At 37.6% G+C, this 24571-nt stretch overlaps 1 protein-coding gene across 4 annotated transcripts in view; it reads left to right on the forward strand.

Moving 5' to 3' along the window:
* The first annotated feature begins 483 nt into the window (after positions 1 to 483).
* The window catches only part of CASD1 (CAS1 domain containing 1), a 45755-nt gene continuing 21667 nt past the window's right edge, over positions 484 to 24571 (forward strand). The window contains exons 1-6 of one of the 4 annotated variants that reach the window (XR_002807414.2): positions 484 to 1162; positions 9211 to 9307; positions 9821 to 9941; positions 18279 to 18323; positions 19340 to 19402; positions 24267 to 24311. Coding sequence is in view for 3 of the 4 variants with exons in the window: in XM_023639206.2 (XP_023494974.1) it covers positions 586 to 1162; positions 9211 to 9307; positions 9821 to 9941; positions 18279 to 18323; positions 19340 to 19402; positions 24267 to 24311 (948 nt within the window). In the remaining variant the exon portion in view is untranslated. Of the gene's footprint in view, positions 1163 to 1331; positions 1879 to 9210; positions 9308 to 9820; positions 9942 to 14296; positions 14327 to 18278; positions 18324 to 19339; positions 19403 to 24266; positions 24312 to 24571 lie in introns of those variants that run through there. The other 3 variants (XM_023639206.2, XM_070264497.1, XM_070264498.1) reach the window with 3 other exon arrangements.

A 24571-nucleotide genomic window follows, 5' to 3' on the forward strand; every position in this document is an offset into this window, starting at 1 on the left:
GACAGAAAAAAAAAGAGGGCGAGGGATAACAAGTGCTTATCAAAAGTGAAGGATTGCTCGCTTTATTGACGACCACAAAACATTAACCAACTTTAGGAGCAGGAATGGTCGTCATGAGCACACGTTATGGTTGGTGCATCCACCTAGCCAACCCTTGTGTAAATACAAATGAAGAATGAGGTTCTTTTCTCACCAACGTCTACACTAAGCTAGGCTCATTCTGTATCTTGGGCCGCTGGAACTGAGCCAACTGAGAACTTTTTAAGTTTCAAGAGAAATGGGCCAAGGAAGTGAGTTAAGACTGATCTTACTGGTGGGTTGGGTGCTAAAGACTGCCAGACCCACCAGAAAGCCTAACAATAATCCCCGGGGACCTTCGGGTTGGTCTTCGCGTACCAGCTGGGCAGGTTCCGGAAGTAGAAAATTTAGCAAAGGGTGTGTCGGGGAAGAGGGGAGCGGACGGATGTGTACTTTTGTTCCGGAACTGTAGTTTTATTGTCCCAACCTGGGTCAGTAAGCCAAGTGAAAGCCCAGGGCTCGCATTCGGGCCAGGTTGGAGCCCTGGTCCCATATCCCCACAGGCCCATGTCTCTGCCGCCGCCGCCCGACGGCGCCCGTGACCTGGTGACCCCACAGGGCAGCATGGGGCCCGTGACCCCGGCGCCCTGGGCATCCGGAGCCCCCTCGCCAGAGCAGCCGCTCTTAAGGCAGGAGGCTAAAGGGGAGGAGGAGGAAGGGGAGGAGACAGGCGTCCAGGGCGCCGGGGCAACGGGCACGGGGGAGCAGCGGCGGCGGGGCTGGGGGGAGGCCGCCGAGACGGCCGCGGTCGAGGAGGGGCAGGTGGAGGCCAGGGACGCCGCGGCGGCGGCGGCGGCGGCGGGGACAGGCGCCCCGGCGGGCGGCGCGGGTGGCGGCCGCGGGGCCTGGCGGCGGCTCCTGGCCTGGCTGCGGCGGCGGCAGCCCCAGTGCTGCCCCTGTGCGGCGCCCCTTCCCCGCTCCGCCGCGCACTGTTGTCATGGAGGAACCAAGATGGCGGCTCTGGCCTACAACCTGGGCAAGCGGGAGATCAACCACTACTTCAGCGTGAGGAGCGCCAAGCTGCTGGCGCTGGTGGCCGTGCTGCTGCTCGCGGCGTGCCACCTCGCCTCCCGCCGCTACCGAGGTGAGCGGACCCTCCCCCTGCCCCAGCCGGCCGCGAGGAGGCGGCGACGCGGCGCCTGGAGGCCGCCCCCTCGCCCGACACCCGCCCACGCTCACGCGGCCGCCCGCGCGCCCGGCCCTTTGGGGAGGCGGGGGCCCCACGTGCCCCCAGATGTCCCCGGCGGCGGGCCAGGCGCCACTGGCCGACTGAGCAGACCCCAGGGCGGGCCGCCACTGGCCGAGGGCCTGTGGTCCGAGGCCCCCGAGCCGCCTGCGCGGGGGTCGGCGCGCCAACCCGGGCCTGGCCCCAGAGGCTCCTGCGCGAGCCGGTCCGGGGAGACGCGCTGGCCCGGGGCTCGCGGGCTGGAGGTCGGACGGGCGGCCTTTGGGGACCAGCCCTCGGCGCGTGAAGGCCAAGGCCGCTCGGCCGGGGCGCACCAACTCCACGAGTTGGGTAGCGGACTCTGCGCCCTGGGCTCCGGCTCTGTAGCCTTTGTTTAGTCCGGCCCCGTCCCGGAACAGCAGGGCCGAGCTGTTGTTGGACAGCCACAGGGGCCGCCCCGTGTGCCTCTGCCGCTGGGGCGGCAGCTGGCAAAAGATGCCCTTGGCCAAATGGAGGAGGTGTCACCCAGCCTTTGTGATTCCGAAACGTTTAAAGGGTTCTGGGTGCAGGCTTTTTCAGAGTAAAGTCATTGGGGCAGAGAGGCGAAAAGAAGTTAAGGACTGACGGGAGTTGAGGTGGGCAATGAAAGCAAGGTGGGAGCCGTCTGAAAGGAGGCCTCCGCTGTGGGTTTTGAAACTGGAGTAATGGGGGAAAGGAACTATGACCTCCTTATTTCGGAATGCATTATCTTTCAGTAATCAAGTGATGTTTGCTTGTCCTTCTTGATTGATTTCTTTTTTAAAAAAATTTCTCTGTAAAAATGCCACTAAGGGGCTGACAGGCTGAGGGAAATTAATAATGAATGATCTTTTATTTTTGGCCCGTAGTATTATCGAAGCCATTGTCGGGACAGCTCTTGGTGACTGTTAGATTAATTGGTCAAGATGTAGTGTGTAATGGACAGGTGCGCATTTAACACTGTTCCCATTTAACTTCGCACCCCTTTGGCAAAATAACCAGTAAACAGGGTACTGAAATCTGAGCTCTCTTCTCATCTCAGAAACCTTTCAAAGTGTAGGACATGTTGGTCAGTTTTGCTGCTTTGTTTTCTCCAGTGCTTGAGAATTAAAAATCTTGTATTCTACTACCATACTGGATGAATAGCTCTTTATATAAATACACTAAATCGAATTAAAAAGATAAATTCTCTATACCCTTTGGCCTTTCTCCTCCAGCCTCCTATGGATCACAGCCCTATGACCTGACAGGGCTTTGGTTCATTTTAATTCAATAAACAGAAGTCCAACACTTTCATAAGCAAAATAAAACTAGCAATGTTGATGCGTTAATTCGTGGTAATTTTGAAGAGGATTTTCTAGCTACTGTTAATCATTTTATGCTAGTTTGGTATAAGAGGACAATAATCTAACTCAGTTTTCTATTTGTGATGGTAGTGGAGATAAATTTTATAACTGCAGTGCTGTAGTCCTAAAGGTAAACATCCAGTTCCCCCTCCCTTTTTTAAATTGTGCTTTTATCTTCTGATAAATTTGGATACTAATTATTATATTTAGATTGTATATTTCATCCTTTCAAGATCTGTCATCAGCAGGGAAAATAGAATGTCAGGTGGAACCTTATGAGTCAGTGTAGCAATCTGGGGTGGTTTATAAAGCCTCCTCCAGAAGCTAGTCATCAGCTTCAGTAGGTGCTTCAGTGCCTGAGTGTGAAGTAGTACACCTGGTGGGTGTACTTGCCCAGACGGAATGTTGAGAACTTGAGCCAGAGACTGTTTGGGAAAAATAATGATCTTACCAGGAACTTCTTAGCCATCCTCATGCTTTGGCAGTGTCAAAGAGTCAGATGCAGTGCCCTTCACACAAACGTAACCGTATGCTTGAATCACAGTATCAAAAATCTTTAGAATACTCAAGGTTCTTATATTAGATGTGGAGCTTTAGGCTGTATATTAGTATCTGCAGTGTGTGGATATGAATATGCCTCAGGCAAGGTAGAGTGAATGCAGTTTGAATACACGTGTTTAGGAGCTGTTGCTTTACAAACTACAGAAAGTAAAAGAAAGAATTACACACTGCAGAAAGTAAAGCTTGGCAAACACTACATGCTAACATTGAGCACTTATTATATGCCAGGTGCTGTTACATGTTTTAACTCATTTTGTCTGTATGGCCATTCTGTGAGGTAGATACAGTTATGTTTCATCCTCCCTGCCTTCCCATTTTTAACATCTCTATAATCAGGATGAGCTTTCAAAACTTCGCTTGCATTTCTTGGTAACATTTTTTCCAGCTGTTCCATCAAATAGTAATGTGCCTTAGAATCAGTTGTCTTAGATTCAGTGAATCACGTTATTATTTCCGTTTTAAAGATGAGGCATGAGAGGTTAAGTTGCCTAAGGGTACACAGTTAGTTTCGGACTGAGCTAGGACCCAGTTAGTCTGCCTCATGCCATTACATGATAGCCTGCCTTTCTCACGGCTTCTTAGAGAGCAGTGATGTATAGAAGATGAAGTGAGAAAGCATCTTCCAGAGGGACATGGGCTAAACCACTTAGGAACACTAATTCAGCCTCACAATACCAGCCAAGAGTTTTCCTATTCTTTTTCCAGTACAGTGGTGATTTTCTAAAAGTTGGATGTGAAAAACTTCAAAATCTGACCACCTTACTTTTTATTACCTTTATTTGTTTTTTCCTTCTTCTTCCTAAATTTCAGTCTCACAGTCTAAATATGCTTTGCCTTCTTCCATATCTCACAGATATCTGATTTTCTCTGCCAGCAATGACCTTTCTGTACTTGAAAGTACAGATTTTTCCTTCAAGGCCTGGTTCAAATGTCACCAAAGAAGTAGGAATTAGGAATTCAGTGTTTCTACAGCAATTAGTACATACTTATCATGTTGTATTATAATAATTTGTATCTGTCTCCCCCACACAAACTGTGAGCTTCCAAGGGTATTTTATTCGTCCTTGAATCATCAGAGTTTAACACACAGGAAGAACTCAATGAACAATTATTGGATAAATAGCTTTTCAGAGTCCTTATTTCCTTCCGTTTTGCTCCTTGCATTTGGTTCTTTCAGTTTTAGTTGAGTTTCATGTTCTAATATCATGTTCTGATCTCAACTTTAGAAAGTAAGGTGGAGTCTTTTTGCATTGTTAATATTATTTTCACATAATATAGTAGAATGACATTTTAAAAATTATTCTTTTAACTGTATTTTTTCTAAATTTTATCAATCTCAAACATTACTGAATCATAAAGTGTCCATTAATATTGTGATTACAGATCAAAAATATCATTTCTGTGACAAGAGATCAGTATCTATAACCTTTAGGGTAGTGCCAATCTGGATACATTTTAATTTTTAATTGGTAAAGTTAACTTACTTCAAATGCCTTAAATTTGTTGAAATCTAATTCCTTTCTATCACTAGCATATTTAATGCAAATATTAAATATTATTACATGTTTTGGAGAAAAGTGACTTTGAAGCCTCAGAAATTAAAGCAAAGAAGCAGCTCTAGGTCTCTTAGCCTTTGCTTTCTTTGACTGCTCGAAAGATCCTGATCTATATGACACCACTTTAATGAGGAACTCCTAGCTGTCGACAGAAAATTTAAGTCGTGATTTTTCAGAACAGATTAGAGTATAACTTGCTGAATTTTAGGCAGACAAAATATTCCACAGGTCATATTGTAAACACTATGTTGTGGTGTTTTCATGCTTGGTAGTAAAACACACACAGCTTTGGGAGGATGATTCAGTCTAAAGGTGCAGTGCGCCAGAGGTATGCTATCCAAAGGAAAATGGAAGCTACAGTTTATTTAGCACCTCAGATGTTTTCTTTAGTTGTTACATTTTGTTTTTCACTTTTTTTTTAACCTCTCTTTTGGCTTATTTTGTTTACTTTTAGTATCTTTCTGTTATAGAAAAATCACACATAAAAACCTGAGACTTTAGATTGACAAACCAGAATGCTTATGCTTAAGATAACAGGGTGAAGAGGAAGACAGCCATTCATCTAGATAATCTTAGTATTGGAGATAGCTGAAGTAGATAATTCTCTCTCTTTAGTTGCTTTTTTTTTCAAAACTTGTGTTCCTAGCTTGATTTATGTGAGCATTTGACAACTTTTGTCTCATGCTGGTTGTATTAAAGTAGCTATCAAAATTATACTAGGCAATTGAAAATAATGACTGAGGCTTTGTTTTCTTTTGTTTGCAGTTTTTTTGGGTAAATTTTGAAAGGAAAATATATGCCAGCAGATATTTACGTATAGTTAGTATACATATTAAAAATGTGGCACATTGACTTATTTTAACATCTAGATTTACATTTAGTGATTTGACCCAAAAAATATTTTCTTCCCAAGAAAAGAGAACTTGTTTTACACTATGGAATTTTGTGGAGTTTTCTTTTCTAGATCAAGGTAATTTATTTTTAATCAGATTGTAATAGTATTTATTATTACTACTATCTTTATTATTTTTCTGACAAATATAAAAAAGCCAGTCCCTTCTTGTATTTTCAGTTGTCTAGTTAGCAGTTCTATTACTTTTCTAATAATTCTTTACATTAGATTCTCTCCATTAAGATAGCTGGGATAGTTTCTGTCTTCTGACTGGACCTTCACTGATATGATACAGAGACTATTAATTTCAGATTCAAGGATTATAAAAAAAGCTTCACATCATAAAATAGATTAAAAAGAGTCATCATCAACTAGCATTCATTAGCAAATTAAGAATTTCTTCCCTGGAAAGATCAACAGTCTCTAAAATACTGTGTTTATAGTGTCTTTTGGTTGGTCACAGTTTCAAATCTGTTTTGCTATGGGGTTTTTCTAATATGGGTTCATCACATTAGAGCTATTGTTTTCCACTAGCTGAACTATGTGTGAATAGTAGTATTGAGGAGAGAAAGAAAAACTTTGCATTTTTAGAGACATTTTCTGGTATAGGAAACACTGGTTATTTTAAGATGTTAGTACGGTACTTCTATCTCCACAAAATGGTGTTGATAACGCTTACAGATGGTTAACAAATTACATAATCCTACACACTGAAGATTGATCAAGGTATGTTTCTGTTTAGACTTCTATTTAAAAACCAAAATAAAATAACAACAAAAAAAAAGAGGAAGAGAGAAAGAAGAAAGAAAAGGGAAAAAAACTTTATAGAATTGATACCTAGTTATTTCCAACTTCTTATTTTAAGAAAATAGATGTTACTAACTTTTTACTTTGCTTAATAGATGTATTTAAAGAGGTAGAAATGCAATAAGTATGGAATTATCATTCTAATTTAAACATTTACTAGATTTTTAATAGGATTTTACTCTATAGCCACTATAAAAGAATGTAGCAGGAGTGCTGTTTTTAGGAAAATAACTTAATTGTGTGTTCCTATAGGCCTTTCTGTACTCTTCCTTGGTTATTTATGTAGCTTAATTTTGTTTTTTAGGACTAGAATTAGTTTTTAATAATTGGAAGAATTAAGAACTGATTATTTATAGTTTCCTTACGGAGATGTTATTTAAAAATCTTTGAAATACAAAAACCCTGCACAGGCTACATATATAATTGCAAAAAATTAATAATTGATATTCTGCTTTCCTTATCTAGTTTTCTGCTGTGGGGGATCAGAATTGGCCACCTCAAAATGTGTCTCTTTGGCTTGATTATTTTTAAGAACAAAAGATTTTGAAAGAAACTTTGACCTTCCCCTAACTCCCTAAAGGAAATTTAAGATAAAGGCCTGTCTCCAGGGCAGGCCATCAGCATAGTTAACTCTGGGTATCCGGTAGACTGGGAGGATCCTTGCTAAGATTGGCACCTGAGCTAACATCTGTTGACAGTCTTCTTCTTTTTTTTTTCCTTCTTTTTTCTTCTCCCCAAAGCCTGCCAGTATATAGTTGTGTATTCTAGTTGTAGGTCCTTCTGGTTCTCCTATGTGGGACACTGCCTCAGCATGGCCTGATGAGTGGTGCTAGGTCCGCGCTGAGGATCCAAACTGGCGAAACCCTGGGCCACTGAAGTGGGGCACATGAACTTAACCACTTAGCCATGGGGCTGGCCCCGCTAAGTCCACTCTTATCAAAGTTCTATTTACCAAACATCTGCTTTTCCGTTTCCATGTGAATTGCCTTCCTCTCCTTTGAAATCCCAAACCACTACCCCCAACATCCTCCTTTGTCTTTAGCTGAAGATGGTATGTAAGATGAGAGCCTCTGCTATTTTGGCGAGTAGCTCAGTTTTCCTGAGTGTCTCCCGTGTATACATGTTATAAAGCTTTGTATGATTTTCTCCTGTTATTCTGTCTCATGTGAATTTAATTAGTAGCCCAGCCAGAAGGACCCAAAGGGTAGAGGATATGTCTTCCTTCCCTATACCACCAATACAATAATGCAGTATTTTCACTTTTCCTTCCTCTTTTATTTTGTAATTTATGACACTGAAGTACCAACAGTTTCATTGTTTATGCATCCCTTTCTTGCATTTGTATCACCTTTTATCTGTATGTTGGCCAGATACATGGATAACTGGATTGAGAAGAGATGTGTTCTTCTACTTTAAATATCTTTGGGTATTCCCTATCCCCACCCTGAATGGTTCAGTACCATTTTTGTTCTGTGGTATCCCTCTTACCAGACTCCCTATCCTGACCTTAACTATTTGTAAAACAAATAGAGCTTGGTGTTGACTGTTAACAAAGAACTAGAGATTAGATTAAATAATACATACATTTTATTATAACCTCATGATTAATCTATAAACATTCTATTTTTCCTTCATCCATTTGACATGTTGGAACTTTTTTAATGCCTCCAACCCCTTTTTAGCTCCTTCAGTCATTAAAGTGAATGTATAGTAAAATGGCAAAAGGACATAGGGTGACCACCTGTCCCAGTTTACACAGACCAAGGGGTTTCCCAGATGTGGAACTTTCTCTAAAACTATGACAGTCCCAACCAAACTGAGAAGAGTTGGTTGGTTATCCTAAAAGAAGGCAAGAGATATCAAGAGAGAGGCTGAATGACCGTGAAATCTGCATTTGTTACTGATACTGATCATGTGTATCTTCAGCCACCTTGTGGATAGCATAGTTTTAAGTTTATTTTTGTAAGATTGTAAAAGGATGAAATTTTATTAAATTTTTAAAGAGGTTCTTTTTTTTTTCCCTTTTTCTCCCTGAAGCCCCCCGGGACATAGTTGTGTATTTTTAGTTGTGGGTCCTTCTAGTTGTGGCATGTGGGATGCCACCTCGGCATGGCCTGATAAGCAGTGCCATGTCTGTGCCCAGGATTCGAACTGGCGAAACCTCGGGTCGCCCAAGTGGAGCACACGAACTTAACCGCCTCGCCATGGGGCCAGCCCCATAAAGAGGTTCTTGAATAAGCCTTTTTCTCTGTTGGCGCATTTACAGAATAAGGATAGCATACTTTCTCACAGGGAAATTGTGAAAATCAGGGAGTAGGTTTATAAAATATTTCAATATTTACTAGGTTTCCAGATATGATAATACACTATGTATTAAAATACTTGATTAGGAAGTCGTTTCCAAAGTCTTCTTCTTTATCCCTTAAACTTTTCTTTTCCAACTAGAAGTGGAAGTGATAAACAGATGTAAAGGCTAGTTTGAGATTGAGATGATGTCCCTAGAAAGAAAACCTGAAGCAGAAGGAACTGCCAAAGCAGTGAATGTAGCATTTAGGAGTTAGCAGTCTCTCTAAGATGAAGTATCTGTCATTAGTGGCTCTTACCCTCTTAAATATTAATACATTGATATTTACTATGCTTCTCATGGATGAGTAATATGTACCTAGAAGGTATAGTGAAACATGGAAAATTTTGTACTCTCTTATCTCAAAGAGTTTACATGAAGTCAGACAGCCAACATATAAAGCATTTAAAGTATTGTTTGCAACACTGTTGTGTTTGTTACAGGCAATGATTCATGTGAATACCTTCTCTCAAGTGGCAGATTTCTTGGAGAGAAAGTTTGGCAACCTCACAGTTGTATGATGCATAAATACAAAATCAGGTAAGCTTTCTTCATTTTGTTGTTTGTTTTCTAGGATGGGTCTTAATATCTAGAGAAAAGGAGTTGGTGAAGCAAAGAATGTACTATGCGGTACTTCTTCTCTGTATGATGGTAGAGAACTGCTGACGGAGGGTAGGGGTTGGAGTGAGTCCAAAAAAAAGCATTAGGGAAGGAGCTTTGGCCAAGCTGCGTTATGTCAGGTGAGAGAACTCGGCCTGTGAGTGAAGGGATTTTGCTTTGGAACTTGGATAGCTGCCTCATGGGGTTATTCTGAGATAATGGACATAAAGCACTTAAATATGGTTAGATTACATCTTTAACACTTAATAAATGAGGGCTGTTATTATTGAGAGTTAGTTGATTATACACAGACTGGTAGGTTAAACAAGCCTGACCATCTCTTTCTAAAGCAACATAACTATGTATAACAATCCTGTACTACTTTCTCTGTGCTTTGAAATACCAATATGCCAATTTTACTTATTTTAATTAACGTTTCTTTGTTGATTTCAGTGAAGCAAAGAACTGCCTTGTAGATAAACATATTGCATTTATTGGAGATTCCAGAATTCGTCAATTGTTTTATTCTTTTGTAAAAATAATTAATCCACAATTCAAAGAAGAAGGAAATAAGGTAAAATTTGTTTATTCTCTTCATTAGGGTATTGTTTTAGAAGTTAACCAACTGAAAAGTCATAGGGGGAATCTGCCTCTTCTCATTCACAAAAGGAACTGAAAGTTTTACTTTGATTTTGGAAAAGGCCAAGGGAAAAAAGGGATGGTTTGCCATTATGAGGAACATACGAAAAAGAAGTGGTGGGTAAGGTATTGGTAAGCTTTTTATTAACTTAAACTTTTAGTTTTCAGAGCTAATAAATTCTTTCCATGGAAAACTTTTTAAAAATTCCTTAGAAAGAAAACAGAGAGAAAATATCCCTTATCCTCCTTTTAATATTTTATCATCATTTTTTTCAGTCTCTTTTTTTAAACATACTTGTAATCTTTTAGCATGTACAATTTTATGTCTTCTTTCCCCACCACTTATCATAATTCACTGTATTATTATATAATCAACGTTAAGTGTTTTCCTAATGGCACTGTATTATTGAGTGGATATAATGTAATTTTATATAATCCTCCTTTTTCTTAACTTTTTGTAGTTTTCTAATTTTTTTATTTTGCAATTTAAAAAGGACATTTCCAATTACATCTTGTGTGAAAACTTTGCTTTGTAAAATTATTTCCTTCCGATGGAATCTCTACAATGCAAATATTAAGTTAGAATATAAACACTTCAAAAATTATTGATTATATTGCTAAACTGTTTCAATTTACACTGTAATTAGCAAGGTGCGTAGAGCATAATTTTTTTGCAGCCTTGCTGGCACTGGGCAATCATGCTAGATATTGAAAACGACAATGCAACACATTTCTGCTCTTTTTATTAGAAAATTTCTCATTTTAAAAATATATCTTTGGAAACTAACAATAATGAACATCTCTCTATAAGTCTCTTAATTAATTTGTTAGTTTTTTTTTTTATGAATTGTCTCATCATATCCTTGTGTTTATACATTTTTAAGTGATCCAAGGTTCTAATCTGTCTTCAGCTGCATGACAAGTAGTGGGGAATGACAAAGAGAGAATAGTAAAGTACAAGAAAGTTCAGAATTGTAGGGGAAATAGCACATGAATTTGTGATGAAAATCTGCCTGTACACATCAACTTGCCCTGTGAAAAGGAGTTGAAAAATTAGGGACTTCACTGCTAAGTAGCTAGTCACGTAGTGATAATGGTACTGGATACTGAATTCTTAGGAATTATTGTTTGTGAGATGAGTCCATAGGCTATTAGAGATTTTGTCCACTGGGAAAGGCTAGTATAGATTTTAAAGACGAATAATAGAAAAAGACAAAGTCAACTTTTCCTTTTACTTGATATGTATAAATGTATTTTCCATTTGTATTTATCTACACAGAATTATACAGAAGAGTTGGAACTATTTGATGACATGAGATCATCACAGTTTAAAGTAAAAAACTTTAGTAAATTTTTAAAAAGTAGAGAGATTTCTGATTTCAGAGAAATAGTTTTAATATTTAGCCTTAGAATAGTGTGACTGTCTGAAAATTGGAATAATGGAATTGGCAACAGTTAGTTGAAAAAAACTACAATGGTTTAGTCTACAACCAAAAGTAGGTACAATATGGTACATTGTTTTTGAGCCCTAATTATAACAGCTAAATTTCCAACTTTTATTTTCTAGAGGTGCCTGTTATCCCACAATTAAGAAAAAGGATGCATTTACATTTATAGACATTTTAAAAAGGAACAAAGACGCTTTGTCACAGTTTTTTTTTTTTTTGAGGCCGGTTAGCCCTGAGCTAACATCTGCTGCCAATCCTCTTTTTGCTGAGGAAGACTGGCCCTGAGCTAACATCCATGCCTATCTTCCTCTACTTTATATGTGGGATGCCTACCCCAGGATGGCTTGCCAAGCAGTTGCATGTCCACACCCAGGATCCGAACTGGTGAACCCTGGGCCGCTGAAGTGGGAATATGTGAAATTAACCACTGCGCCTCTGGGCCAGCTTCTGTCACGGTCTTAAAGAGACAGTTATTGAGAAACTGTTTAGTTCACATTGCTAGTGGAGCATTTGCTAAATTCTATTTTACTTATTTCTCTTGTCTCTCAACACCTTGAGGATGGAGATTATGCATAATCATCATTACTTTTTAAATACATGTCTTGTGCCTGACATGGCCTGGAATATTTTAAAAACTGATTAATCGTTTTGGGGTTTTTTTTTTTTAGTCTTGTTATGGGTTTATTTAGGTGGAATAGGAGTATCAAAGATAATTCATTGTCTGAATTTGTTTCTTTTCTGTATTGAGGCAAATTTTTTAAAAGAAGCTTTAGAGCCAGGCTTTTTTCAAATTATGTTTTGTGGATGACTAGTTCTGTGCAAAGCTCTGGTCAAATAAGTTTGGCAGAGCTGGAGATCATATCCCCTCTTAGATGGTTTTAATTTAGGCTAGGATATTAAAAACTTGAGAAGTCTTACAGTAAAGAAACCTGTTTCTGTTGCTTCCAGCCAAAGGGCAAGCTAGATACTCTGGGGGCCCCTTCTACCTCAAACCAGCTAGATCCTAGATTAAAAATATACTTGTTGATGTATTTCTAGACTTTCAGGAAATGGGAGACACTCCCCAAAAAAGGAACAAACTATGAAGCAAAACCAGAAATGAGAACAATAACAGTAGGCACACAGTAGAGATTTGGGTTGCCCCAAAGACAGATGCTAATAGCTGCAATGTCCTGTATGCAGAAAACTAAGCTTTAGGCGAGCGTATTTCTCAATAGTAATATTGGAAACCAGAGGACTTAGTATTGGAAGTAGAGTAATACCTTTAAAGCTCTGATGGAAAGTAAGTTTCACCCTAGATTTGGATACCTAGCATACAGATTTCTCTCTTCTTGAAATATGGGACATTTTCAGGTAAACGCAAACTATAGGTTTACTGCCACATAGATTTATACTAAAGGAGTTTCTAAAGGACAAACTTCAGGAAGGAGAGAAATAATTCAGAAAAAAATGATCTGAAATATAGCAAGCTATGGTTAAAGAAAATAGTAAAGATGTGTGTACATCTAAACAGTATCTGTATAAAATAATAATGTCTTTTTGCATTTTATAAAAAGACACTACTAAAGAACTGGCCAGTAATAGCATATAGTCAGAGGAAGATGATCACAAAGTATTTGATTGTCCTCTTTACTCCTTGAGGTATTATCTTACTTTAGACCTTAAGTCAGAGATACATAGTAAAACTTCAAGGGCAAAAACCAAAAGGATAGAATTAAGATGTGTAAATTCCAAACCAGAAGAAGAAAATAATTAAAACCAAACTCATCTAATGTCAAATATATGTTTTATACAGACACACATATATACATACACATGCAAACACATACATACGCCTACACACATGTACATACATATGTGTGTGTGTATACAAAAACATTTATATAGACATGTAGAAATCAGTGTTTATATAATATGTATACGAAAAAAATCTATGTATATATAAGGGATCTAGAAATCAAAAAGTAAAATGAGGGGCCAGCCCAGTGGCACAGCGGTTAAGTTCACACGTTCTGCTTTGGTAGCCCGGGGTTCACCAGTTTGGATCCTGGGTGCAGACATGGCACTGCTTGGCAAGCCATGCTGTGGCAGGCGTCCCACGTATAAAGTAGAGGAAGATGGGCATGGATGTTAGGTCAGGGCCAGTCTTCCTCAGCAAAAAAAGAGGAGGATTAGCAACAGATGTTAGCTCAGGGCTAATCTTCCTCAAAACAAAAAAAAAGTAAAATGATAGAAATATTTATAATCAAAATAAGTGCAAGTAGTCTAAGTTTGTCAGCTAAACACATTTTCAGTTTGGTTTTGAAAAGAACTTTCTGCTGCTTAAAAAGACATACCTAAAACAAAAGGATATGGGACAGTTTTAATTAAAAATGAGAAAAGATTTACCAGACAAATACTCATTAAAGAAAGATAAGTCATATTAATATAAGACTAAATAGATTTTAAGGCAAAAAACATTATTAGGGCTACAGATTTTTTTAATGATAAAAGGTTCAGATCACTAAGAAGATTTTAAACTTGTAGGCATTTAATAAACTAGCCTTTAAAATATATAAAGCAAAAATTAATATGATTACAGTGAGAAGTTGACAAATTCTCATTCATAGTGGGAGAATTGCACACTGCTTATACAACTAATGATAGAAGAAGCAAATAAAATTAGTAAACATAGAGTTTACTCTTATAGACTACATATAGATTATTAATATGCTGATTTTACAAACTTATAGCTCAATACTTAAAGAATACACTGAAAAATCAGAGAATATATTTCTTCAAAGCACCCATGGAACCTTTTTTTGACCACATATTGGGCCATTAAGCAAGTCCTAACAATATCAGAGAATTGGTATCATTCTTTCTCTATTAGGTAAGTTTCTTTATATTCTAACTTAACCTGTTAAAAATTCTAGAAATTTACAGTAAGTGGTCTTAATGGTGAAATGTTAGACACATTTCCATTAACCTCAGGAAGATGAGGATATCCATTTTTGCTGCTTCTATTCAACTTTGTATTAGAGGTTCTTAGCCAAAGAAAGATAATTTAAAGATGTAAGGATTGGACAGAGATAAACTCAAGATTTCATATGATACAGTTATCTACGTAGAAAACCCCAAAGAGCCTATAGAAAATTTACTAGATATAATAAAAATTTTAACAAGATAGCTAACCATAAGATGAACATACAAAAATTAATCGTAGTTACTCAATAAAGCTGTTAAAAATTAATTGCATATCGACGTGCCAGGAATATAGAGTTCAAGAACATTTAAAATATACTGTGTGCAATAGTAACAAAAATCATATACAGGCATACCTTGTTTTATTGCGCTTCTCGTTATCACGCTTCGCAGATATTGCATTTTTTGCAAGACTTTCACCAGCAAAAAGATTACAACTCACTGAAGGCTCTGGTGGTAGTTAGCATTTTTTAGCAATAAAATATTTTTTAATTAAGGTATGTGTGTTGGTTTTTAGACATAGTGCTGTTGCATACTTAATCGACCATAGTGTAAACATAATTTTTATATGCACTGGGAAACCAAAAAATTCATGTCACTCACTTTATTACCACATTAGCTTGATTGCAGTGGTCTGGAACCAAACCTACAGTATCTCTGAGGTATGCCTGTAGTACATAGGAATAAACCTAGCAAATGTGGAACATCTGTATGCAGAAAAATCATAAAATTTTATTCAAAGACGATTTAAAATGATATAATTAAGTGGAAGATTTGTACTATATTCTGGAATGGGAAGACACGATATTGTAAAGATGTCAGTTATTCTCAAATTGATCTATAGGTTCAACATAATTCAAATAAAATCCTAACAGGATTTGTTGTGGAACTTTACCAAGTGATTTCTAAATTTTGTATGGAAGAGCAGTGGACAAAGCATAACCATGAAAGATTTGAAGACCAAGGTGGAAAGGGCTTGTTCTCTGATATCAAAACTTACTTTACCTCTGTAGTAATTAAGACAGCATGGTATTAGTAGAGCTGGACAAACCAATGGAACAGAATATAAAGCTCTAAAATAGACACATGCATATACAAAGACTTAGTAAGTAACAGATATGCCATTGAAGATCTCTGGGGAAAGGAGGGTCTATCCAATTAATCATGGTGAGGCAATTGGTTATATATATGGAAAAATGTGAAATTGGGCTCCTGCCTTACACCATCAAGTAAAATCATTTCTAGATGAATTTAGACTTAAATGTGAAGCCAAACCTTTGAAACCTTTAGGGAAAAAAAAGTAGGAGAATATCTTCATTACTTCAAGTGGGGAAAAATTTCTTACTTGGGAAACAATAAGTGCTAACTGTAAAATAAAAGATGGATAAATTCACATACCTTAAGATTGAGTATTTGTTCATTAAAAGATACTTTAAGGGAGCCAGCCTTGTGGCCGAGTGGTTAAGTTCGTGCATTCGGCTTCGGTGGGCCAGGCTTTTGCCCATTCAGATCCTGGGCACGGACACGGCACCACTCATCAGGCCATGCTGAGGTAGGGTCCCACGTAGCACAGCCAGAAGGACCTACAACTAGAATATACAACTATGTTATGTACTGGGGGCCTGTGGGGAGAAGAAGAGAAAAAGAGAAAGATTGGCAACAGATGTTAGCTCAGATGCTAATCTTTAAAAAAATAAAATAAAATAAATACCTTAAAGAAAAAAGACAAGCTATAAACCAGAGAAGATACCTCTCTTACATCCAAGAGAGATAAGGAATCACAAATTAATAAGAAAGACAAACCAATGGAAAACAGGAAAGGCATGACCAGGCATTTCACAGAAGAGGAAGCATAAATCCCAGTGTAAATCTGAAAGATGTTTAACCTCATTCGTAATGAAGGAAAGGCACATTAAGGCCATAGTAAGATACCATTTTATACATACCTAGTTTAGTCGCAGAAATTAAATTTAACAACAGCAAAAAATACGAAGTCCGAAAGATGTATGAGAGAGACTATATCTCATAAACTGTTGATACATGCCTAAGTTTTTAAGGATGAAATATTAGGATGTCTGCAATGTACTTTCATGTGGTTCAGCAAAAAAGAAAAACTGTATATGTGTGTGCAAAGAGAGACATGAAGCTAGTGTAGAAAATGTTAACAATTGGGAAAGGGTGTTTCGGTGTTTATTATAATTTTGTCAACTTTGTTGTAAGTTTGAAATTTTTCAAAATTAAAAGTTGGAGGGAAAGCCAACAACACTAAACAATACATTATCTAAGCATGCATATACGTATGACAAAACTATATAGTGAAAAAGAAGGCAAAATATAGACAAAATTTAAGACGGTAGTTTCCTTTGGGTGAAGCAAGGAATTAAGAGAGGGTGAGGGCCACAGAAGTCATTCAGTGTGTTGGCAGTGCTCTGATTTGTGCCATGGATTCATGAATGCTTATTTATTTTTACTATACTTTATGACTTACATATATGTGACATATGCTCTTGTATATATCAAATCTTACATTAAAATAATAAAGGAAAAAGAAGAAAGAGATTGAATTGAATTAACTGAGTTATGCAGAAGAAGAAAAAGGAAAGTTCATGACACATTATTTCTCTGAGGAAGAATTTTAGCAAGGTTAGGATGGCATAGGAGGAGGAAAATACCTGTGTGATTTTCCCTGACCCAGTATTTCCCAGACTTATTTGACCAAGGAAGCTCTTTTCATATAACATACCTTAAAGTTCCACTGAATTAATGGTCCCAAGAGTCCTTTCAGGAAATGACGCTTGAGCAGGACTAACAAGAATTTTAAAAGTTAGCCTGTTTATAAAGCAAGCTTTATTTCACAGAGATATAAAAATAAATACTGTCTGTCTGATTAAATTAAGGAAAACATTTCAACCTAGGTTTTAGGAAGAGAATTAGTTTCTTACTGACCCCCTCTATCCCCCATTCCACCTTGGATTTTTTTTCCCCACTCTGGATTTTTAACTCTGAAAGGATTTCTATTCTTTACATGGAACACTTGGTTACAAGAAGTTGTCTCTAAATTTTGATTTTTTTCTACAGCTGGACTATTTATCTACTATAGTCTTCAAAGTGAAACCTACAATTGCCCGGAGTCATATATGTCCACTCCGTTCAGACAGGACCTATACTAGTATATTGATGAGAATGGACTAGATGTTGCTGTAGCAACAAACCACCCTACAATCTTAACAAAACAGAAGTTCATTTCTCACTTAGCACTGCATCTCCTAGGTGGGTTGGCAAGAGGCTTTGCTCCACATGGTCATTCAGGGATTCCTGCTGTTGGAATTTTTGCCATCTTGCAGTTGTACCATTTGGAACGTTCAGTCTCTCGGTCTCTGCATCAAGTTAAGCCAGAGACGAGAGAAATACCCTGGGAAATTCAGCCTGCGAGCTACCCCCATCATATCTAGCCACGTTACATTGGCCAGACTTATCCATGTGGTCCTGTCTAACTGGAAGGGACTCAGCAAATGTAGGGAAGCAATCCATACCTGCTATAAATAATAATACTAGGACTAAATTGGAATTGACGCAAGCTTGGCAAAAAGATAATTTATATAAGCATGTTCACATGTCTACTTGTTTGTAGTTAACGTTTTATCTTTGAATTATATCTTAGATGTTGAAAATCACATATGAACAATTTAACTAGTATCACTTACTTCTTGGTATTCTAGCAGGTCTTTTTCCTTTCGGGTTGAATATAGATAATTGAGATATGGGGTGTAAATGAATTAAAACAGCTAAAGGGAAAGTTATTTACATAAAATTAATCTTTACGTTAATATTTCTCTGTTGTCTCTCTTTTTTTATGGCAGCATGAAAACATTCCTTTTGAAGACAAGATTGCGTCAGTTAAAGTAGTAAGTCCATGTAATAGTAAGCTAAATGTTATAATGTTGAAACTATATTCATTTGTTAATTTATTTGCGGATCAGCCAATCCTTTATACATATTAAATATGCTTGAGTGTATGGAGAATAGATCAGAATAGTAAAATAATTGAGTGAATGTTTCTCTTCACTGTTTTGTGTAATAAAATAGAAAACTTGGTTTCAGATTTTTATCAAGGAAAAAATAGTCTTGTACATTAATTTGAAACTAGTATGTGTCCATGAAAGAACATATGTGAATTTTCTGAATTTCCAGTGACAGCGACTTCTCCTATGAATATGGTGGGGATCAAAACAAAAATGTCCTAGACCTAACAGAGCTTGCAAGTCATTATAGTTTTCTACATTCAGTTGAATGTGGGATAAGGATGGCAAAAAGGAAAAAGTGGGGCATTAGGAATGTATAGAGCAAGGAACTAAAGGAACCACATCCTTGAGGAAGTGATGTTTTAACTGAGGCCTCATAAGTAGGAGCTTGTCAGGCTCAGTGGAAGAATGTACCAGCACTGTAGGAAGAAGAGACAGTATGTGCAAAGTCCAGGAGAAAAAGGAGCACATAATGCATTCTAGGAGCTGAATGAGAACCAGCAGAGTACTTAGAGCAAGGGGGAAAGTGTCAGGAGAAGAGGCAGAATGTGTAGGCAGAGGCCAGATCCTGCATCTTCTTAGCAATTTTAAGGACTTTGGAATTTATTCTGAGGGGAGTTGGAAGGCCTTGAATATTTACGCAGGGATGTAGCAAGATCAGATTTAAATTTTTAAAAGATTACTCTGACTAAAATGTGGAAAGTAGTTTAGAGGGAGGCAAAAGTAGATACAAGGAGCACTATTGTGAGATTCTTGCCAAGTTGAACTGAGAGATGAAGATGTTGTAGACAAGGTGGTGTTTTTCTTTTCTGTACTCTCTAAGAGATATGCTAATGTTTATTTTGAATGGTGGGTATATCAGTTTCTTTGACTTTTTCTTTTCTTAATTTCTCTTTTAGGATTTTCTGTGGCATCCAGAAGTTAATGGTTCCATGAAACAATGTATCAAAGTGTGGACTGAGGTCTGTATTTGAAAATACAGCCTTTTGGGTTTTGAGCAGCCAAATTTTTAAAGCTCATGAGCATCCATTGTTTTTCTCCCCCTTGCTCACTGTCCCACTCTCCTGTACTTCATACCAACCTTCTTGATAGCAATTAAGCTGTGCTGTATTGACTCTATCATTTTACTGAGAAGAGACATTTTGATCTAGCATCTCTGCTATCGCCATTCTAACCCTAAGGCTTATACCATACTTTCCAGACTTAAAATTTTCTGTTACTGCTGTAGCTCAGTTCATTCAAACCCAGGTAATCTCTCTAGCATAATACACATCCTCTTGAGCATATTTCCACTTTATCCTTCAAACTCATGCCCAGATACTTCAGGAAGCTTTTTCTTAATAGCCTGTTTTCTTCCCTTTTGTCATTACATTTGTGACCAAAAGTCCAGCCTAGTATGTTTTGGTTCATAATGTTTGGAGATAAATTAGATATAAGGGCAAGTAGACTATTAACCTCAGAAAAGCCCTAAGTTCTCACAAGTCCACTTTAGAACCTCCAGTAGTCACAGTAGCCCACATATAGCCTCCTTGTCAGTCCTTTAATTAAACCTGTATTCTTTCCCAGAAGTATTTGCATTTTGGATGGATAAAACAATATTCAATTTTGTTGACCTTGTTTTGCTTAATTACTTGTGCTGCAATGGTGTTTTTCTTTGCTTCTTTTCACAGTAAATGTTTAGTACTGCAACCACATCATACACCAAATAGGCTTTTGTGGGATCTGGTGAGAACTTAGTTAACATTTCTAGCTTTGTTTCTTTGAGAAAGTGTGTTTAAGTTTTCAAAAACCAAACATGCAGACTTCTAGAATTCAACTTTGTGATAAATTGGGATCTTGCACAATTAATTGTATTTTGTTTCTATTGATAAGTTTTTAAATGTCCAGAAGTGTAGAATAATGTTATATGTATATTTCAAATGATTTAAACATGTTTCATATTTGTGCTGGTCCCAAAAGTATATCCATTAAAGTAGTAGAAATTCAGTTAAACAAACATCATTGCAATATAATTTATAAGTCTTGCAAGATTACAGAAAACCCTTATTAATTACTAACCTGGAGATATGTTGATTATCCAGATTTTCTTTTTTTTTTTTTTAAAGATTTTAATTTTCCTTTTTCTCCCCAAAGCCCCCTGGTACATAGTTGTATATTTTTAGTTGTGGGTCCTTCTAGTTGTGGCATGTGGGATGCCGCCTCAGCATGGCCTGACAGGCAGTGCCACGTCCAGCCCAGGATCCGAATCGGCAAAACCTTGGGCCGTTGAAGTGTAGCGCACAAACTTAACCACTTGGCCACAGGGCCGGCCCCCTTAACCAGATTTTCAATTCTTGTAATTAGCTAAAACTAGTTTTTGGAGCTTTAGATTCTAATGTCAGACTCCTTATGATTATTGGTCAAAAGGAATATTCAACTTTTTCAGGTAGATGGCCATGTAATTATCTAAGATTGATTAGTTGATTGGTTTCATTCATTCAAAGAATATGTATGTATGCATATATTTATGTATTTATGTTTGACTAATTCCATAGCAAGCTGCTAGATCCTGAGAATACAAAGATCTATGTTTTTATTTTTTATGTACTATTTTTAGCTTTCTGCTGGGTATCAGGAGTGTGGCTGGGAATTAGACCCAGTCTCAGCCCTCGAAATTTACAGTCTAGTAGATAGTGACTTTTTGATGAATAATGATGTGGTAAGATGAAGAGTAACAACAGTATTGAGCACCAAGGACTATAAAAGCACTATGGATGGAGGTCCTTAGGGTTGGGGTTGGTTAGAGTATAGGTGATGATCTAAAAAAGTTTACCCGGGGCTGGTCCGATGGTGTAGTGGTTAAGTTCGCACACTGTACTTTGGCAGCCTGGGGTTCGCAGGTTTGGATCCCAGGCGGAGACCTACACACTGCTCATCAAGCCATGCTGTGGTGGCATCCATATACAAAATAGAGCAAGATTGGCACCGATGTTGGCTCAGCGACAGCCTTCCTCAAGCAAAAAAAGGAGGATTGGCAACAGATGTTAGCTCAGGGCCGATCTTCCTCACCAAAAAAAAAAAAAAAGAAAAACCCACTTTACCGAGGAGATAATATTTCCAAAAGAACTGTGGGTTAGAAAGATATACTAATTAACTGAAGTAGCCTAATAGAAGTCTACAGGCATAAAAACAAAGTTGAATTTAGACGACTCTACTGTTAGTCAACAGATATTTATAAATCACCTACCGTTTTCTCAGCACTAGGCTAAAAACTGTTGGTACCCTGGTTAACATAATAGAGTTCCTTTCCTCAAAGAGCTACTAGATGAGTGGCAGATATAGGTAATTAAGGAAGCAATATGACAAGTGCCAAAATGGGGAAAGTATAGGGTAAATAGGATTACAGAGGATAGGCACTAAATCTAATTTTTAAAGTTTTTAAAACTAGTTTTCAGATAAAGTGATCTTAAAGGTGGGTCTGGAGTGAGAAAGGAGGTTATTCCATGCAAAGGAAATAGCATATGCAAGGATGCTGAAGATAGAGTATAGCCTATTCAAGGTATCACCGGCAGTTTTAATGTGGCTAGAGCTAGAATTCAAAGTGCTCCTCTATTTATGTTTGGTTTGGTTGTTAATTTCATACTCTTCATTTTGGAAGAGACCTAAGAGATAAGGTAAGCAGATACTAGACTATGAATAATATCCTAAGCTGTATTTGATAGGGTATCGATTTACTTTGTCCATTTTTTGATTACTTCTAAATACTTCAGAGTATATCTCCCCAAAATAAGAATGTTGGATTGATTTTATTTTGAGGGTAGTGGAGAACCACTGAAAGTTTTAAACAGGAGAATACAATATAGTGGGGTAGTAGTAGGAAATTAGGCTAAATTGTGAAGAAACGAGTGATTTAGATGTACATCTCTATGTGAATGGTGGTCATTAAGAAGTCTGAGGAGTCTTGCTATGGAGTGAGGTGACATTTGAAGTTACTTGAATGGAAGAAATTGAATAGGCAGAGAGTTAGATTTAAAGAAGAGAGCTTAGGAATGGAACTATCAAAAAGATTCTGAGAAGAGGCAGTAAAAGGGGTGGAAAGAAAAACAGGAGAAGAATAACTAACATAATACACAGGAGAGGAAAGAGATTTAAGAAGTGGATAGTCAAGTAGGTCACTTTAGGAACCAGACAGGGTAGAATGAAGCTACAGGAGTTGGCAATCCAGTTCATTAGTGGACTCTGAGGGCAGTTTTAAGGGATGGTGAAGGCCAAAATCAAAACATGAGAAGTTGAAACATAAATGAGAGAGAAAGAAATTGGCATAGTGAGGGCAGAATGCTCTTCCATGTAATCTGTTGGTTAAGGGTGTGAGGGGGAAGAATTTGAGAGTGAGACAGAGTTGAAGGAGCATCTTTTGAGGATAAAGATGATTTAACACTTTGTAGATTGAGGAAGGAAGAAGGGTAGAGAAGGAGGACGAAACTGATCATACGAGAGTTAGAGGAGATGATTCATGAATATAGTCCCAGAAGTAAAAAGGGAGGGGGTATAGACACAGAGTAAAGGATTAGCCATTACGAAGAATAGCGACATACTTTCTTTACTCTCTTGTCAGAGGAAAATAGGCTGAGTATATGGATAAAGTTATAAGACTGGAAGAAGAAAGGCAAGAGCACACAAGCCAGGTGAAGTCTATTTCTCTATGAAGTTTGAGAATTAGACTTTATCCTGAAAGTGAGGAGGAGGAGGACAAGAGGGACCTGTGTAAGGGAAAATAAGATTTGGGATAAGCACTGTGAAGAATGAGAAAGGGAGCCACCTAGGGATGAAGAAAAAGTTTCACTCAAATAGCAATGTAAAATGAAGCACGCTAGACTGGAAATGGGAGTATCTCTGAAGGGAAATAGGTTGATTTTGTTGTTATTCTCTGCTTTCATAGTTTTCTACACTGAGCATGTATAACCTTTATAATGAAACAGTAACTGTCGTGTTATATATATGTACATGGGTCAGATTTTCTAATTTTTTAATTTTTAATAGTATCCTGTGCACATGATTGTAATATCAGGTCATCTGTGTTGTGGAAAGTGCATGGAACTCAGGAGTCAGAAGACTTAAGTTCTGGCTCTGTCCCTGCCAGGCCTCAGCAGTACCCTATAAACATGTAAAGTCTGTATCCTTACTTCATAAGTTATGGATAGTGTCGTCCTGCCCATCTCACAGGCGACAGGAGTCTATATTAAAATGAGCTAATTTAAGAGAAAGTACTTAGTAAATGACTAAGTTTTATATAATTGGTAGTATTATTGATAGTGCAGTTTGCAGTTGGTGTGGATTTCTACCAAATTTCTCCTTGTTTTTCCACATTGTGGTCTATAATAATTGTCAGTTTATTTTGTTAAATGCATAACTGGATTTAGCTTTCCCAAAAGATTATGTTTCTTTAGAGCACTGACCTTGTATTTTATTTAACACTTATCTGAGTACCCTGTAGGCTTTCAAGAATACTTTTTAGTTGGCTGACATAATATACAAGAGCTTTACTCTAAGCAATTTACTCAGAATTCAGAATAATACTAGGCCATATTAGATTTCAGCTGTATTTTTTGGTTTTTGTTCTTTTTAAATATCACCAGAGAATTAACCATACAAGCCAGCCTATATAACCATGTAACTATGAAGGTTTTAGGCATTGGTTGTCCATCTTGTCCAATAAGGAACTCTAGAAAATTAGAACACATTTAGAAGGCAGAAGAACTTAAATTTAAGAAAAAAATTAAGTGATGTTACTTATATTAATTCCCTGAACTGGATATAACACTATTATAAAGATTTTTCTTTCTTTAGGATTCTGTTGCAAAGCCCCATGTAATTGTAGCAGGAGCTGCCACAGTAAGTTATTATCTGTATTCTCACATAGTGATTTTTGTTTCATACTTAAGAACATGCGAAGAAAATGTTAACTGATGTTAAATAGAATTCTTGATTGTACTTATATTTTAATTCGTATTTCTTTTATAATTAATGAGATTGATGAATTTTAATAAAAAGTTCTGGATGAACTTAGGAAATTTGGTGTTAAACGTCAATATTATTTTATATCTAAAATTACGTTCTTCTTGAATGTTATATATTGAAAGCCTAATTTTATA

This window comes from Equus caballus, chromosome 4 (genome assembly GCF_041296265.1).
Source record: "Equus caballus isolate H_3958 breed thoroughbred chromosome 4, TB-T2T, whole genome shotgun sequence".
Classification (NCBI taxonomy): domain Eukaryota; kingdom Metazoa; phylum Chordata; class Mammalia; order Perissodactyla; family Equidae; genus Equus; species Equus caballus.